Source organism: Poeciliopsis prolifica, unplaced genomic scaffold, assembly GCF_027474105.1.
Source record: "Poeciliopsis prolifica strain line A6 unplaced genomic scaffold, Auburn_PproV2 SCAFFOLD042, whole genome shotgun sequence".
In the NCBI taxonomy this organism is placed as follows: Eukaryota; Metazoa; Chordata; class Actinopteri; order Cyprinodontiformes; family Poeciliidae; genus Poeciliopsis; species Poeciliopsis prolifica.
In genome coordinates this window covers 3,381,426-3,398,831 of record NW_026562417.1, presented here as the reverse complement: position 1 = coordinate 3,398,831, position 17,406 = coordinate 3,381,426, and the positions used below count along the sequence as shown (strand labels likewise).

The following is a 17,406-nucleotide window of genomic DNA, read 5'->3' as shown; positions in this document are numbered from 1 at the left end:
ATGGCTGTAAACGATTAAATGGAGAAACGTTGAGAAGGCGGCGTTTAGAAGAGAGCTGGAGTTTTTAAAAAGACTGATTTCAAGTCGTTAAAATTACAAAGTCACATTTTTTTAAAGTTTTGTTTGATGTATTCAACTGACAGCAACATAACCCGCATTTTCATTCATTGTATGTCGTATCACTTGATCAAGTTTTGGCGCTAGAACGCGGTGTGTTTTTTTTTTGGCCGTGTAGAAATTGGTTTATTTTACAAAACTGAAACGGAAACACTTTTTCCTCATCACAGGAGTCACATGATCAACAACTGGACGTTGAGTCTGGTGCAAACAACAAAGAAGAAGTATCTGGAGGATAGCTGGGTGGCGCATTTTATTAATGACTCGAACAAATTTATTCACTTGGGATTTTGATTGCGTCTCTTATTTAATGGCAGCATAAAACTGCGAAATTGTGTTACTTTGACAAAATTTTAGCACATTTGCAATGGAAACGCAACTACTGTTACTTGATTGTGCTATAAAATGGCACCATGTGCCTTTTTAAATACATAACACCGGCCCTTTAAGACAGGTATTTATCCTGCACCTCACATCTTAAAGAAGCTCATGTTTCTGAGAGTTGAAAGCCAAAACATTTTTGCATTTTGGAGAGACGGGGAATGTTTCTCATAAGAACAAAAAAAAAAAAAAAAAAAAAAAAAAAACAATACAATAAAATGTACAATTTTACTCATTTGAAAGCTGCACCGATTATTGATCTCATGTTGAAACTGCTTTAAAAAGCTCTAGCTATGTTTTTGTATGCCCATATGGTTTCGACTTGGTCTTCAAAGTGTGATATAAACGGTCTCTCTTTTGCTTTTGGCTTTAATAATGATCAAAATGACTATCTACCTTTTTAATGCAATGAAAAAAAAAAACTATATATATATATATATATATATATATATATATATATATATATATATATATATATATATATAAAAGGGAAAAGTTCTGAAACAATAAAGAAGGGCAGCCGTATCCGTCTGAGGAGGAGATGGTGTCTATGTGGAGCGTTTCTCCACGCCCTGCTTGATCCCCAGCACCAGGTGGACGAACCAGTTGATCTGAACCATCCAGCCTTTCTCCCGGCAGATCTCGATCTGGTCCAGCAGGTGGCGCTGCGCCTCGTCCTCGCTGCGGCCGACCGTCAGCGCCTCGCGGATGTACTCGATGTCCTCCTTGCTGGTCAGCTGCGGCATCCCTGAACGTCAAAGACACGACTTGGGATTGAGTCTTAAAGCATGCTTTAAAACAAACAAACAAACAAACAAGTGAACGATGGTGCGTTTGTTGTTTGGATGTTGACAAGTGTTTTAACTTTTTCGCTTTTTTGCTCCAGTTACAAATTCCAAAGATTTTTTTGCAAACTCTATATGCTTGGTACTGCATAACCGTAGGCACTTTTATTCTGATTCGACAAATAAATCACAGACCATGCCACACTTTTCAGATTTTTATTTAAAATGTAGAAGGGTGTGTTTAGATTTGTCACTTAAACCCCCTGCAGGAAAAACCGCAATCATTTTTTATGCATTTTCAAAACGTTTTCCAGCACCACTATGGAGGTAAAAACAATCTCAATATTTTTAAAAATTCCCTATATTCTATAATTTATTATTGTTATTAATGATTGTTGTTGTGGTAGTATGTCACATGCTGCGATGAGGTAAACTAAAAAATAAAATAGCAAAATGTTCCATTTTTAAATGTCTAACTTAACAACGACAAAAAAAAATTCAATAACTTTAATGTCTAAAATGTAAGACAATACATAAGTCATTGAGCAATTAACATTAATAAATATTAAATATAATAAACAAATCCTGTAAAGATAACTGACCTTCCAGCTCAAATTAAATGCTAAAGAAAGTAAGTTTTCTGGCACTATAAATAATTTTGGTAATTCTAATCAACTAAAAACAAGAAAACTTTAGTCTGATTTAAGTTCAGACAGTGAGAAAAACAATACTTTTATTTTATGAAGTGTATGAAAATAAGTTGGTTTCAACTGTAGGTAAGGTTTTCTACATTTATGCTCATAGAGAGCGTTAGCTCCACACTTTATGACAAAACTGTGGGGTGAAAACGTCTGCAGCTTACCGGTCATCAGCATCATGGAGAACAGGATGATGAGCAGGTTAGTGTGATGCCGGAGAGCGAGGTAGGCCTTCACACACACATCCTGCAACGGCGTGGGAAAACCAAGAGCGGTCACTTTGTTTCTGACCGGATCCGCAATAAAAAGAAAACAAAAAAATAAAATAACAAAACAAAAGCAAAACAAACACGTCTCGCACCTGGAACTTCTGGAAGTGGGGGCTGCTCTTCTTCCCCGACGTTCCCATGACGTACAGGAAGTCCGGCGTGAGCACGAAGGGAACCCACTCCTTGCTGATTCCCATGAAGCTCTTGTAGTTCCCCAGGATGTGACCGAAGTCGATGTGGAACAGGTTCCCTGCAGGAACCGTCCGCACATCCTTTTAGCTGCCCGCATTTTCATCATTTTTGTAAATGTGCTGTTATATTTAAACACAGACAGACTACCCGACTCTGTGATCATGATGTTGTCATTGTGGCGATCTCCGATTCCGAGGACATAGGTGGCCACGCAGTACCCGCCACAGGAATACAGGAACCTCTCCACGGCCTGCTGGAACTGTACACACACACACAAACACGCATACGTGGCTTGAAAACATGCAGTCACATGCTGAGGTTGCACGTTATACCAGCTGTGCGTGTTGTGGCCTTACTTCCTTCCTGTCAGGAACTAAAGCTACTTCTTACTTCCTGCTATTTGGTAAACAAACTTGCAGCAGGAAACGAAGCAACGCTCTGATTACGTAACGCTACTGGTCAGTCCCTCCAGGATGTCGCCATGTTTTCTTGTGATTGTTGGGCCCTGAAACGACTGATTTTTGCGCCATTTTTCAAAATGTTGTATTAAAGTCACAATTTTTTGAAGCTTTTTGTTAGACTGCAAACACAAAACTGAGAGTTTTGCTAGATTTTTTTAATCTTGGGGAAAGAACAGCAAACTGCAATAATAGTAAATCGAAGAAAAAAAATGATCCTCTCCTTAAACTAATAATTTACTTTTTAATTTCAAAGCATATTTTGTATTTGGTTTAGTATTTGACTGCTGTTTACTTCTATGATGGAAGGTATTCGTTTGGTTATATTTGCTCAGTCCCTGCTGGTGGTTTTGTGTTGTGCAGAAACATCCAGTTTGTGTTTGTGAAGGGCACCTTTTCCTCGCTGACACACTTGTCCCGCAGCCACTGGTAGAGGATTTCATCCTTAAAGGCACCGGTGCTTCCGACGACGCTCTGCTGGATGGTAGCGATTGTGGTGGCGTCTTTAACGATCTCAATCATTCCTACAGGGACCATAAATGCAAAACGGAACGTTATGGCAGCAAACGACCAGCTGCAGGCTAAACCTACAGAGAATTCTGCTCTATTGGAGGGAATCTTTACTGTGTTATTAGGTTGGAATCTATGTGATTTTTTAAAAAGTAAATATCCATCCCCTTCTTTGTTTACCTTTGTTTTAAATACTAAATACAGAGATGAAATGTCTAAAGTAGATATTTATCTAAAACGTTTCTTGTTCTCAAACGCTGATGTGACATTTGCTGTTTGAAACAAGTTTCAACTGGCTGATCTGAGAGGCTGTAATGACTGCAAACCCCTGGTCTAGTCAAAGTTTAGACTGAGATAAAGTGGAAGATTGAAAAACTCTCCAATGTGTCTGGATTAAAGGGATTATGCAAAGACGATCGTCCTCTGATTGCAGACATTAGATGGATTTATCCAGGTTATTGTTTTGGGACAATAAAGTTTGAAAAAAAAAAAGTGGGTGGTGGGGCGGTGCAGCGTAGAAAAAGCATATAAGAATGTAAGAGAGTGTAGCGGACCGATCTTGTTGCCGGTGGAGATGCAGCCGTACGGCAGGAGGCTCAGGTCCAGAGACTCCGTCTCCCAGATGGACTCCATGATGAGCAGAATCTGACAGGAGGAACGGAGACGTGAGCGGACTTCCTGGAACCTCTGGCTGTGTGAACTTGTGCGTCTGGCTGCCGGCCCACCTGCAGGATGAGCATGTCTTGCCGCAGGTCGTCCCCATCCTTGAAGATGATGCCCACGGGGTCTTTGGACAGCGTGGTGGGGTCGGCGCGTTTGAACTGCAGCCACAGCGGCTTCTTCTTGGACGCCATCACCTTGCACTGCTCGATCTGTGCGCGCACAACAAAACGCAGCTGATTCGATGTTGGTGCCTGTGTGTGTGTGTGTATGTGCGTGCGTGTGTGTGTGTGGGGGTGTATGTGTGTGTGTGTGTGTGGGTGTGTGTGTGTGTGGGTGTGTGTGTGTGTCTCACCAGCAGAGTCCCAGCTCTCAGCCCAGGATCATAAGGGACTCGGAAACTCTCCGGAAGGCCCGACAACTGCAAGGTCTCCAGTTTCTGACGCAGCTGGATCACAACTGATGAGACACGCTTAGCTTCACAGGAAGTCTCACACTTAAAGTAACATTTTATGTGACAGAGCAGCACGACGTAGAGCATACAGAGACGTTTGAGCATGACGTCACATGCGCAAGATCCCTACTGGGGCAAAAAACAGTTCGCTGACAGTGACTGGGTTTGGTTTTACCTGTAAAGCTAGACTTGATATATAAAAGAATATAATTGTCAACACTGACAACGAGGTAACAAGGTCAAGAAATTTTTTTAATTTGAAACCAAAGTAGCAAAGGAAAAGGAAGAAGGTCCTGCTAGCTTGACTTTGACAATCTTAATATGTAGATGAGCTGCAGAATTCCGTGTGTTTTGGTTAAAAAACAAACAAATAAATAAATAATAAAAAAAGGCGGCCCACATACCAACCCCTGCTCATCATTAAAGCAGGGGTTTAAATTTGCTAATCAACCACAGCGATCACTTATTATTAATCACAAAATAAACATGAAGACTGAAACAAAACTGTAACAGACGTACTGTTCTGTTCTTTGTGTGGGAAATGTTTGCCTATTGGTGTTGGATCCTGACACACAAGTGGAGCCATTGTCAGTTGGTTGCTATGGAAACAGGTCTGTGTGTAGTGTCGTCGACTCAGAGAGTGAGAAAAACGGTAGAGTAGATCGGTGGATGAGATCGGTTTCTCATGCAAGTATTGGCCAATCACCAATCTCCCAAATTTAACTGAACTTTAACAGATTCTTGTGTTGTTGTTGTTTTATCAATTAAAGATTCAACAGAATACATTAAAGTTTGTTGTGATGCTGGCGAAACTTTAATGGAACTTTAAAGTTTCATTAAAACTTTGAATTTGTTAGAAGCGATTTATCCAGTGCTCTCTTCAGCAGGAACATGATGGAAGCCGTTCTCCTCACCTTGCTGTGTGACGTCATATTTGTCGGCAGACATGGCTTTCATCTCGCGCGTGACTTTCTGAAGGGCCTCTGTCATCTCCACCTGGAGGGAGTCGAGTTTGTTAAAAACTATACTTTGTATCCAAAGGGTTAAAAAAAAAAACATCAACAGGCGGCTCTACCAGAAAAGGATGAGAAACAAGAAGCTTTCAGAAACGGAGCAAATGCTCCAAATGACTTTTTTTTTTCCTGCCAACTGAGGATCAGTTGTGATTATTGTGTGAAGATTGGGAAACTTCACCTGCTTCCTGAAGTCCTGCAGCATGTTCTCCCCGCAGCCTCTGAGGTAGGCCTCCAGCAGCACGGCGTACCTCTGCTGGTAGTGCATGGACTGGGCGATCTCACTCCGCAGGAACCAGAACAGAAAATGGCCGATGCGCTTACTCTGTGGGAAGGAAGAAAGGATTAGAAATACCTGAAAGAAAGAACTGGGGAAATATACGTTTATTTAAGGCTTGGTGTCGATTTTACACTAGAAATATCGCAAGGTTTTTGTTTTTTTCTTCTTTTATCCCATGTACATTTTCACTTCCTTGCAGCTCTCTATAATCAAAGTGCATGGGTCCAGAAGTCTGGTGGTTCATTTAGATGGAGCTTTGCTAACATACTTCTTTTTTTTTATCTCCTTATTATATGATAATAAGGGTGCCCTAACTGCAGTTTTCTAGCCAATCATCAATCTTTAAAAAGTCTGGCCTGCTGATTCTGATTTTTTTGTCTGAAAAAACGAGACGGTGACTGATTTTCAGACCTTTGCAGAGGTAGATAAGATCAGAGAATAAGATCAGTCTCACGTGTGTCGGCCGATTTACGTCTCCAAAAATGAAGGAAATTGCGTCTGATTTATCCAGTTATAGTATCATAACTGGATAAGTCAGCTATCCGGTGATAGAAATGTGAACACAGCAGCACTCTTGTTGTTGAGCCTACCCTCAGTGCTCTCTTCAGCAGGAACCTGACCAGGGCGCTGTCATGGTATGGCTCAAACTTCACCGCCTGCGAGAGAAGACACACACACACAAACATCTCTGTCTGTCACAAGGCACTGGTTTTCTTTTATCCACATTTACCATGGTTTCTGCAACCATAGAAAGCATGCCTAAACACCTAACCTAGATAGATTGAAACCAACTAAGATTAAATTGAGACAGATTATTTTTAGGCTTTGGTCGTCCAAATAAAGTGCTGTTCCCTTTAAAGGCAGATGACGGAAACCAGAAAATTAATTCACAATTGAAAAAAAGATCTATTATATCCGGGCGAATGTTTCTGAACTGCCAAAAGTTGTACTGTTTGTAGATGACACAAGTGTATTTTATAGTAAAAAGGATTTAAATGAACAACAACACAACAATGGAAGAAGAGATTTATACAAGTTAACTTGTACTAATACTTAATACAAGTTAAAGAATTAGTTTGACTTAATTAATAGGCCTGAAAACCTGAAGAACTGTTTTAGGCCCTCAAAGGTTGAAACATATTATGGTTTTTGTTAGAAAATGAACAAGGCTTTAAAAAAATTGAAATTGTCCACTGTACAAATAATAATCAAGAAAGTTAAATCAAGTGACTAAACCAGTACATCCTGAAAACAAATCTCTCTGGGAAAAAAGCATAAACAGCTTGTCAGAGAGAACAGATACAGATAGAAATACATTTCTGCATTATTTGACACCAGAGCAGAGGATATGCCTGGCAGTCCAGGAAAATAACCTTATACCTTCTGTGAAGCACAGAAGTGGAAGTACCATGGTTTGGGAACGCTTGATGAAACACAAGATGTGTTTGTTTGTTTTTTCTTTTTCAGTGATCAGCTGTAATAAAGCCACTATCTGTTGTCTAAAAATAAATAAGAAAAAGGTGACGAGAGCTGAATATGTAAACATTGCTCTTGAACAAACTGAATATTTCCTGGTATTTCTATAACTTTGCGCACTAGTAAGAGCAAAACGAGTAAAACAAAGTTCATGTCCATCTAACCCTCCTGCGCTCTGACATATATAGCAAACTGCGGTTGTTTATCACTGATAAGAATCAGTGATAAACAACCGCAGCTCATCAAGAGGCTGGATTCTTATGTCATAAAAGTCATCCTGTTGACTTTCTAACAGGAAGTGGCATTATTTTCAGACAGGTCCACAACCTGCGCAGTTAGTGTTGAGTATGGTCTGTTGAGCTGTTAGCATGTCATGATGGCTTTTAGTCAGAAGATTCTTTCGTTTTATTTTTTTTTTCTTCTTTTTCTTTTTGCAACCAGAGATCCTTCCTGTCCACAGCATCACACTGCCAATGTTAGTTTATTCAGGATAAATGAAGTATTTCTGAACTGAACTGAAACAAATTTGACTGAAGCAATGAGGGAAGTGAAAACACAGAGCCTATTGTGCTCACCCGGAGGAATTAGTGGGGTGAGCCAAGGATGCGAGGTCAAATATTGGGAGCAGTTTGAGCTCAAATTCCTCCTCTTGGACGGCTTCCTTACGAAAGTTCCGGTAATGGGGAAGACGAACGCTTTCCTTCACTATAAAACTTATTTTTCGCATTAAAACGTCTGCGTTTTCTCTCCCGTTCTGTTATTCAGCCATTAAGCTAAGATTAGACTTTGCGGCATTCGAAAATAGATCAGACAGAAAGACGCGAGCGCTGCCTGCTGAGTCAGTCCCACATGTTTCCAGAGCTCTTCATCCTTCAGTGATAGTATTTCTATAAACATTCAGCACTAATCCTCCATCGGCGATTAAAATGCACAGCATGCAGAGATGAAGTCTCATTTCCCTATCCAAGCAAAGGGCCCTTTGTCGGCCTCAGCTGACGCTTGGTGCTCATGCAAAGCTGAGCGCAGAGTCAACTATGGTAACACACCGAGGAGAAGCGTGAGGCATGAGTCAGGCAGCCGTTTCCACTGGCTGGTGGACTCAGACCGAGACATGAGGAGTCTTCAATGACATGAACAGCAGCTCAGTTAGTCCATTTATTAACTCTGACCAGAACCGCATTTAGAATTCATATTTCAGACGCACCCGTCTGTGAAACAGCAACATTAACAATCCTCGGCACGCACAGCAGCTGCTGCTGCTTTCACCGAATTGGCTTAATGATTATGGATTGATTATTACTAGTGCAAATGGCTACCTATGTGTTGTTGTGTTTCCAGAACAGGGTCCATTTATGCCCTTCATGTTGAAACTCTAGACGTTTTTAAAGGTAAAATACAAAACAGAGGCAAGAAAGAGAGAGATGGAGAGAATGAGGGAGTTAAAGACAGACAGAATGAAAGAATATAAGATAGAAAAGAGGCAGAAAGGGAAAAAGGAAAATAAGAAAGGAAATAAAAGACGAAGGAGGAGAGCGAGGAAGGAAACGAGGGTGGAAGAAAGGCAAAAAGGGATGGAGGAAGGAAGTGAGGAAGAAAAGAAGTAAGGAAGAAAATAAACAAGGACTGAAGAAAAGAAAAGATAAGGAAGTGAGGATGAAAACATGTATCAAAAAAAGGAAAGAAGGGAGGAAAAAGGCACCAAGAAGGAGGGCAAGAAGAGTCTCACCATTGATCCCAATAGACTTGCTTTCTGTAGAACACTGACAGATGAACAGAAACTCATTTCCTCTGAAAAAATGACGGGACCTAAAGTACCACAAAACTCCTTCATTTCCTAAATTCTAGACTCTAATGTAACACGGGTTTTCAAACAGTACATATTTCAAACTGTCTGTCTGCAGCTCCAGGTTAGCTGTAGTGCCTGTTAACAGATAAACACAAACATGAGACAAGACCCACCTGGACGAGCTGGAGGAGATACCGGAGGACGTCATCGTCCTCCAGCGTCTCCAGCTTCCGCACCGCCATGGATCGGACCTGGGCATCCGAGTAGTGGCAGTCTAGTAACTGCATTGCCAGACCAACATCCAGACCACTGAGGAGCATCAAGGTGCCAGCAGGTCAACACAACATCATCACTGCAAACAGAGACGTACACTGCGACGCCGGCTTTACCTGGTGTCCCATGCATTGCTGCGATCCAACAGGCGATGAGTAGCCAGGACATCTTCCTGTTTCCCCCATCTGACTGAGCCCAGCAACTTTGGGTAAGCCCTAAGCATGATTATTGATTAAATTAAGCAAAAAAGAAAAATGTATCGCCTAATGCTATTGGGAAGTAAAAGAAATACCTCGGATCACGCATGCACTCGTGCCTGAAGTGCCATAGCAGCTCTTTGTCCTCTGGACTCAGCGGATGTAAGGGATCAGTGGACACGATCGCCGCAAACTGCTTCTTCAGGTGGTTGGGCATTTCTCTCTGACCTCTCTCGCCGCCGTCGCCCTCCTCACCGCCGGCCCCAAAGTCTCTGCCCACTTCCCTACTCTTGGGCAGAACCACTGGGTAGCAGTACTTATCCAACAAGATGGCGATGGCCATGGAAGAGGACTTGTCCGGGTTGGTGGCCGACGTGAGCTTGTCCGCGTTGATGCTGCTGCTGCTCTCCTCGCTCTTTTCAGGCATCTTCCACATGTGGAGGATGAACTCGCCTTGGCGGAGGAGGGAGCGGTGGTCGATCAGGAGCAGGTTGACGTAGTACAGGAGGCGGTTCTTGGTCTTTCCTGAAAGACAGACAAAGAGGAGTCCCTTGTTGATGGCGGGAAATGGCGATAATCACAAATGACGGAATGGCGACATCTAAAGAACATGTAATACTGGAAGACGAGGACGTCCTGGGACCTTTGTTTCAATGTTCTTTGTTATTGAAGTACAAATTGAAGTAACTTTAGCCCAGGGAGAAAGACACAGGACGCTTTTTCTGGCTACAGCCTGTGGCAGCTAGCACAAGCTAGCACCAAGTTATCTGGGCCTACCTTGCCAAGTTCCTGCTCGGCAATTAGTTTGGTAAAAGTACTGATTTGTCAATGTTCTATAGTTCATTTTTCAATTCAGAAAAGCCTGTGAATGGATTCAATCTCCTGCTGAGCCATGATAGGAAACACTGTAACGAGCAGTTCGTACAGTCACTCCATGAGCTCTGTCATCAAAAAGAGTTCTTCATCTTGAGTTTATTTGCTGTTGGCAAATAACTGTCGGCAGGCATTAAATTGTAGATCTTTATAACTTAAATCAGCCGATCACGAGCAAAATCAGCTGTTCAGACAAATAGATGTTTCCCCAAAAACACATCTTGTTTGTCCCAGACTAAAATGGCCACAGTGCGCCTTTCTAAATTTAATAGCTTGACTCATTTGCAATCAGTGCTGTTGTAACTAGATATTTATTACCTTCAAGGGTGGAGCTTCCTGTTGTGTTGTCATGGTAGGAGCTTTTGGAGTTGGGGGTTTGGGGTTGCTTCCCGCAGATCACCTGGATTTAGTGAAAGAGTTTCAGAGATAGCCAAGCGACTCCATTTTAACCAAACACGACAAAATCTACAAAACAGTAGTGAAGGGAACCAGATGTACCTGCAGGTTGAGTCGGGCCCCTTTAGGCAGGTCCTTGATCTTTATGTTAAACTCCAGCCAGCAGTTCCACAGCACTTCTTCGTTAAATGTCTTGGAAGTCGTTCTTTCCTAAAAGAGTTCATTGATGTCATTTAGGGTTTTAAGGCAGTCACTGCTCATAATTTTAAAAAAAGGCAATGGTCCCTTTGAGAGTCAGCTGCCTTGCATCCAGAATTCAAATGATGTTCACAGGAAACGGAGGACAAAGTTAGCCTGTATTCATGCTGTCAGCCGTAGCGTTTATTGTCTTCACACCACATCCGAAATGAATAAACTGATCATGCAAATTCAGAATAGTTTGACAGGATTGATGGTGGCTTATGGTTTCCAGGGAAGATGCAGCAGGAAACTGTGTGTGTACTGGACTTTTGTCACAGCAGCAGTTTTTTGGTATATGGAGAATGCCTGTATTCCTAACATATTACAGCCAGTGTATTTTGTGTGATGATTCTGTTCACTGCCGTACACAACTCCATTAGATTCTCACCTCCTTTCAGTGCTGTGTCTAGAATTTCTCCCATTGACCTGGATTCCTTCAATAGAATTTCAATCGGGCCAATCAGCAAATCAGAAGTTCTGGAGGATGACATTGATTTCCTGCTCTGTTTTAGAATAATAGTCTGCGTTTAGCGCACAAAATTTCTAGGAATCACACCGTTGAACATAAATCACAGCCAAATGTTAGCGACTGAGTAAAAACTTAAACTTCGACACAGTCAACCTCTCAATAGTTTTTCAATAGCCGAGGGTTGTTTTGCTTAGCCCTATTTTTTTTTCAAACCAGGCTAGTGACGAACAAACACATTATAGTAGATCATTTTCTTTGTAAAAACACCCTTCCACATTTGTGTTGGTCACATAAATTCCCAGTGAAATACTTTGAGGTTTGTGGTTGTTATGTGGTAAAATGTGATAAAGTCTCTCTAGTGTGTATGGAAGTCTCATCGTTCAATGAGTCTAACCTGAGCCAGCAGCTGCTGCCCATGGAAGATGCTGGCCTCGATGAAGACCGTAAGCTCTGGGACTTTGGGGAGCGTCGGGATGTCGATTCCAAGCACTTTGACTCTGAACTTCCTGTTGCAGTCCCACATGGAGATGGTGAACACTCGCTCATGGTCTTTCTCAGCAATGGTCAGCTGTTCGTGGGTACCTGTGATAAACTTTTAGAGTTGAATTCGGCTCATATTTGAGTAGAAGTAAATAAACAGCGGCGTTTCAAAATTGTAACCTGCGACTCCTGTGCAGTCATCCACTTGGGCCCAGTCCTCCCGCTGGACCAGATCCAGCTCCGGATCAGGAGGAGTCTCCAGAACCAGGTGGATCTCCTCTCCGTTCTTGAGGGACTGACGGATCCAGTTGAAGCTCTGCAGGGCTTTCTCTCCATACAAATACTCCTCTCTTTGTGCGAGACAGAAACAACAATAACCAACTCCGGCCTGACCACGTCGACCCCAACATGAAGTTTCCCAGGGAGTTTCCACACACTGTGTACCTGCCACACACACGCAACACAAAGTCCTCGTCGCTCAAGTGTTCAGGGATTCCCAACAAAACCCTTTTATTGGTCGTTTTTGCAAAGAAGCTCGCCAATACCTAAAAAACAGGGGAAAGATAGAAACGCTACAGGAAATGGTATATTTATCAAACAGGAAGAGGTGCATGGTTCATGTGCTATATTTATCAACCTGTGAAGGCGTGTCATCAATGGAGACTTTGATAGTCTGGCTGGAGGTGCTGACATGGATCACAACCAGGATGTAACCATTATTAACCTGAGAGAATGAAGGAGGAGGACAGTGTGGCTCAATTTTGTTTGTCAGCCGTTCAGAAGGAAATATGAAGAAAATCATTGATACTAGATATGACATGTTGTTCCTAAATCACCAAGAATCATTGATTCTGAAGGAAAATGCATTCTGACTGCCCGACAAGCATTCATGCAGGGCGCAGAACGAGCGACGCACTTTACAAACTAGTTCAGAGCAGCACCACTCGAAGCTGGAGGCTGCCCACATGAAACAGGAAAATGAGATTGAGTCGTGCCGCAGCGCTGCTTTAAAGGTGTCACCACAAATCGCAGGTCATGAGAGAGCATTCCTCCTTCAGAGTGGGCACGGAGTGGGAAGTGAGAACTTCTTAGCTGACGGAGGTGGTTGGTTGGTTGGAAAATATCACATTTGCAGTTAAAGAATCCAAACCAAATTTTATTTTGTAGTGTTCTAAACTCTTTTTTCCTCTCAATAATCATGGGTGGTCAATCGGGTAAAGAAGGAAGAGAACACACCTTGGAGAGCAGGTGTTCAGGCAGCGGCTTCCGGGTGACCCAGGGGTCCATGGAGTAAAGGCTGGAGTCCCGGTCCGACAGCTCGATGCGTCGCGGCGTCAGCAGCTTCCTGCGGGTGAATTCCAGCTCATCGTCGTGGACGTTGCTGACGTCGGTCACGTCGTAGCCAATCAGGTAGTTGAGGTAACGCTGGTACTGCTGGGACTCGTCTGTGGGCTGCGGCCGCAGCACCAGCTGGATTCGACCCACGTCTTTCTTTAGCGCTATTGATACAAGAAAGACAAGACACCTGAAGTTCCTACCAGCACAGTTTAGATGTCAGACAGGAGGATTTTTGTGAAGTAGTTGAAAGAATCTACATATGCTTAGCTAAAGCCAACAATGTTCCAAACAGATCACAATTGGCATTAAAAACCTTACAAAATCTTTTTTTTTATTTATTTTTTCCCACTACAAAAATGTTCACACAGTCAAGGACGGGCTCTATTGGGTTTTGCGGTTACTCATGTCTGGATGTTTGTAGAGAGAAACCAATCCTTCAATTTTTTCAAGGCATAAAGCATAGCGAATAATAAATAATGCAACTTCTTCTTTAAGCTTTGCTTGCACTCAATTTCTAGAGAGTTGTACCATTATATCTACAAGCCGTGTTAGAAATGAAGAGAGAGAGCCCCAGTGCTAACAGTGTTGACTGAAAATATATGGCAGAATGTAGCTCTTCTTTTATTTCTATTCTGTGGAACGACGTGCAGTTACATAAGCCGCTTTATTGTGTAATAAAACGGATAAAAATGTGTTTAAAACACGTTTTTATTCTGTGGTTTTTAACACATGTTGGAAGTTTTGCTCTTACTTGTGCTAATGTTTTATCGTTTCTATAGTTTTAATTTTGTCCTTTCTATATTTTGAACGTTTATTGCATTTGTCTCTACAGCAATTTAAGTAAAGTAGTAAACGGTAGTTAGTTTTTTCCATGAGAATCTTTCCATTGTTTTCCAACATGGCTGCTTTCTACTGTACTCTGTACAGTCAGAATACATGTTTAGAACATATCTTCGTTTTTTTGTGTGTGTGTTTTTTTTTCCATTAACAGTCATAATAGAAATAGTTTCTGGCTCCAAGAGACAACCAGTACCTCTCCAGTAGCGAATGCAGTCCAGTGTTTGGAAGACCTGGTGCTTGTCGTAGATCTCACACACAGTGCCTTTCTTCTGATAGAGGAGGATGCAGTGATCAGGACAGAAGCGCTGGTAGAAGTCGGGGCAGAGGTTTAAAGACACCGCCTTCATCCACACTTGGGCTTTCACCTGGGAAAACGACAAACGGGTGAAACATGTTTCATCCGTTTGCTGGAGTGAAAGTGGTAAGAAAGAAAACGAAGAGATCCCCGAGCATCCCCAACCTGTTCCACAGTCCAGTTCCCAGCCACCTCCAGCAGCAGAGAGTCGGGGCTGCTCCCACCCCGCGCCACTGTGGGCAGCACAAACTCGACGCTGATCTGATCCATGGAGGCGGAGGAGGCAGAGGTGATTGCTTTCTTCCTCCTCCTCCTGCGGCTCTCTTTCTGTGCCACTTCGCACTCTTCGTCGCTCACCTGGATCTGCTGCCTGTCCATTGCCTAGCTTGGACACAACGCACGCAGTTAATCATTACCTGTAATCATGCAAACACCTTCTCGCCCCGGGACGCAGCGATCTGATCTGTGTGTGGCCACAATCTGGACTAGATTGGCAGATCGACTGGAGTGAACAACGATGGACACTCAGATTATTATGATTTAGTGTTCGCTGCAGGCGTGTTGAGGGCGATCCCACACGAGCGTCTCCTCTCTGTCAGCTGGAACCTTCCAAACAACTCTCACACACATTAATATGTGTTTTCGTATCAAAAAGCCAGCGAACCAACCCAGAGTCATAATATTTCCACCACCATGCTTCCACTAATGTTGTGAGTTAAACAAGATTCTGGTCCTCCAGTACCTTCATACTGCTGGAAATACGGCTTTCTGACCTGGCCGAGGTTTAAAGAGGAGCGAAAAAAGCAAATGAGGAGGATTAGCGGCGCTAATGAACAACTAATGATGTCATCCAGAGTAGAATAATGTGGAATGTGGTCCCTACTGCCTGGATATTGAGCTGTTTTATCGTGACATTGTCATATAGCAACATTCTTCAGTCAGAAGCCTTTTTAGGTGCCATTGCAAGACTGACTGCTACCAGAGATCAGGACTTTTCAGGACATGTGCAAGAAAAAAAAAATATATATATATATATAAAAAGGAATGTTTGTGCAACACCATTCAGTCCCATCCAGGCTGTAATGTAGATGAAGTTCTCACTAAGATCGACTCTTAGTTTCTATTAGAATGTGGATTTATTTTTTGTTGATGGGAACAATGGTGATAATAAACGATGCAGTGATGAATCCATCCATTTTTAAGACTTTTTTTTAAGTCAGAGATTTAGAAATGTAGGAAAATTAATTATTTTAGGAAGTTTTCACATGTATTTCACCTGAAGCTATAATGCATTATTAGACTTTTGACATCATGATGCACAGATCATCCGATGAGTCAAAATATCATGTCTGGTGATATGCAAATATGGTGACAGATTGGGGAGTTTTCTTCATGTTTTTACTCCATTAAAAAAACAAAAACAAAACAAAAACAGCTTGAAACAACTCCTGGATTTGGATTGGAGAGAATGTAAACACCCCAAAACTTCAGCAACATGTTGAAGTTACTTTATTTTTTATATGAACAATCAATCCGTTCAGTGGAGCCCAGAACCACTCGAGCTACAATAAATGCGAAGAAGCCGACGGAGTTTCCCTTCTGCTTCTTTCTGCATCAGCAGAGGAAGCTTTGAAAAGCAGGAAGCAAAACTCAAACAGCATGGATGGCCTAGAATAGATCTCTCGTCAGCTGTTTTGGGTCCGACGCACTTTTAAGTGTAGACCAGAGGACGACAGCGGCTAAGAGTAAAAGCGCAAAAAGTAAAAAAAAAAAAAGAAAGAAAATAAAAGAAAGGACAAAACAAAGACAGAGAAAAGACAACAAAAAAACTAACGCAGCCACCGTAGGAGGGAGATACAGCAGCAGGTTGTGGTGTAACGGTACAGCAGGAAGAGGAGAGCCGTGTGTGGCTGCGCGCGCGCACACCCAAAGCTTTTAATAAGGACTCACCAAGGAACGCAGAAGGCAGCCAACCCCGGAGCTGTCGACGAAGAATTCGGCATTTATGCTAAATGGCGAGGCCCGGAAAGCTTAAATAAAAATCAGCGTGTTCTGGAGTCTGTGCTCCCGGAACTGCTGGGAGGAAACGCTGCGCCTCCGCAGGTCCACCAGAACTTGTCAAACTCGCCGGCTAAAGTTTTCTCTAAACTGAACAGCAACCCGCAACTTCCGCTTTGTCTTCAAACTAAAACACCGCCGCACAGGAAGTGACTCACACCAAAAGCATGTTTGAAGAAGTAGGGATTATAACTTAATTCTTCGGTACAGACAAACTACATTAATAAAATAATAGTAATAATAATAATACTGACGGTAAATATATTTTATCACTTTAAAGCAATGCACCTTTTAAAACAATAACAATACTTGTAATACTTCTTCTACTAATAATAATAATACATTTTCTAAATATTAATAATTAGGTATTAACCTGGCATATTTTTGTCTTGTACTGCTTGCGGCTGAGTACTTTAAATGTGAGTTTACTTCCCTCTTGTGGCCGGGTAAACAATTTTGAGATTTCCATCTAAATATTTTTTTCTTCTCCATCTTACAACATAATGTATTATAACTGTATATATTAAATATGTTCAGTTTTTTGTTTGTTTGTGTCTATTTTTTAGTGCATCGCTGTAAGTTTGGGAATAAATAAACCGCATGTTGCACACCGCCACTGAATAGTGCCAAACTACGACCAGCAGAGGGCGGTAAAAACTCGCCTCGTTCCAGGACAAAACCAAACTGTAATCTTGACACAAACTTTGGAGGTTTTGTGGCCTGGTCTCTACGGCAGAGCACTAAAGCCAATGGGTACACCGAAAATGACCAAATAAAATATATTGAAGAGCGAAGTGTATAGTAATTCTTACTTTAACCATCTTTTATCGAAACTAACCCAACCCATACGTTTCAGAAAGCGCTGGCC

At 42.1% G+C, this 17,406-nt stretch overlaps 1 protein-coding gene across 2 annotated transcripts; it reads right to left on the bottom strand.

The window, feature by feature from the left end:
- Positions 1 to 993: 993 nt before the first annotated feature.
- pik3cg (phosphatidylinositol-4,5-bisphosphate 3-kinase, catalytic subunit gamma) lies at positions 994 to 16,637 on the bottom strand. 2 transcript variants are annotated; one of them, XM_055055550.1, is made up of 24 exons: positions 16,431 to 16,637; positions 14,646 to 14,865; positions 14,379 to 14,550; positions 13,244 to 13,506; positions 12,645 to 12,731; positions 12,452 to 12,552; positions 12,188 to 12,357; positions 11,922 to 12,109; positions 10,921 to 11,028; positions 10,741 to 10,822; positions 9,645 to 10,074; positions 9,469 to 9,567; positions 9,253 to 9,388; positions 6,408 to 6,473; positions 5,719 to 5,862; positions 5,439 to 5,520; positions 4,426 to 4,529; positions 4,136 to 4,282; positions 3,965 to 4,055; positions 3,294 to 3,424; positions 2,590 to 2,701; positions 2,343 to 2,500; positions 2,146 to 2,227; positions 994 to 1,246 (listed from the first exon to the last, which is right to left on the bottom strand). In XM_055055550.1, the coding sequence occupies exons 2-24, from the start codon at positions 14,856 to 14,858 to the stop codon at positions 1,047 to 1,049; spliced, it is 3,366 nt and encodes a 1,121-aa protein (XP_054911525.1). In that variant the 5' UTR covers positions 14,859 to 14,865; positions 16,431 to 16,637; the 3' UTR covers positions 994 to 1,046. The 2 variants fall into 2 exon arrangements, with proteins under 2 accessions (XP_054911525.1, XP_054911524.1); XM_055055549.1 differs by having other exon boundaries at positions 14,646 to 14,861.
- Positions 16,638 to 17,406: the final 769 nt, after the last annotated feature.

Coding starts and splice junctions, on each gene's coding strand:
- pik3cg (XM_055055550.1), bottom strand. CDS start 14,858: ATGGACAGGCAGCAGATCCAGGTGAGCGACGAAGAGTGCGAAGTGGCA. Junction 6,474..9,252: donor ATCTCCTCCAGCTCGTCCAG/GTGGGTCTTGTC, acceptor CTTCTCTCGCAG/GCGGTGAAGTTTGAGCCATA. Junction 5,521..5,718: donor TGCAGGACTTCAGGAAGCAG/GTGAAGTTTCCC, acceptor GACTCCCTCCAG/GTGGAGATGACAGAGGCCCT.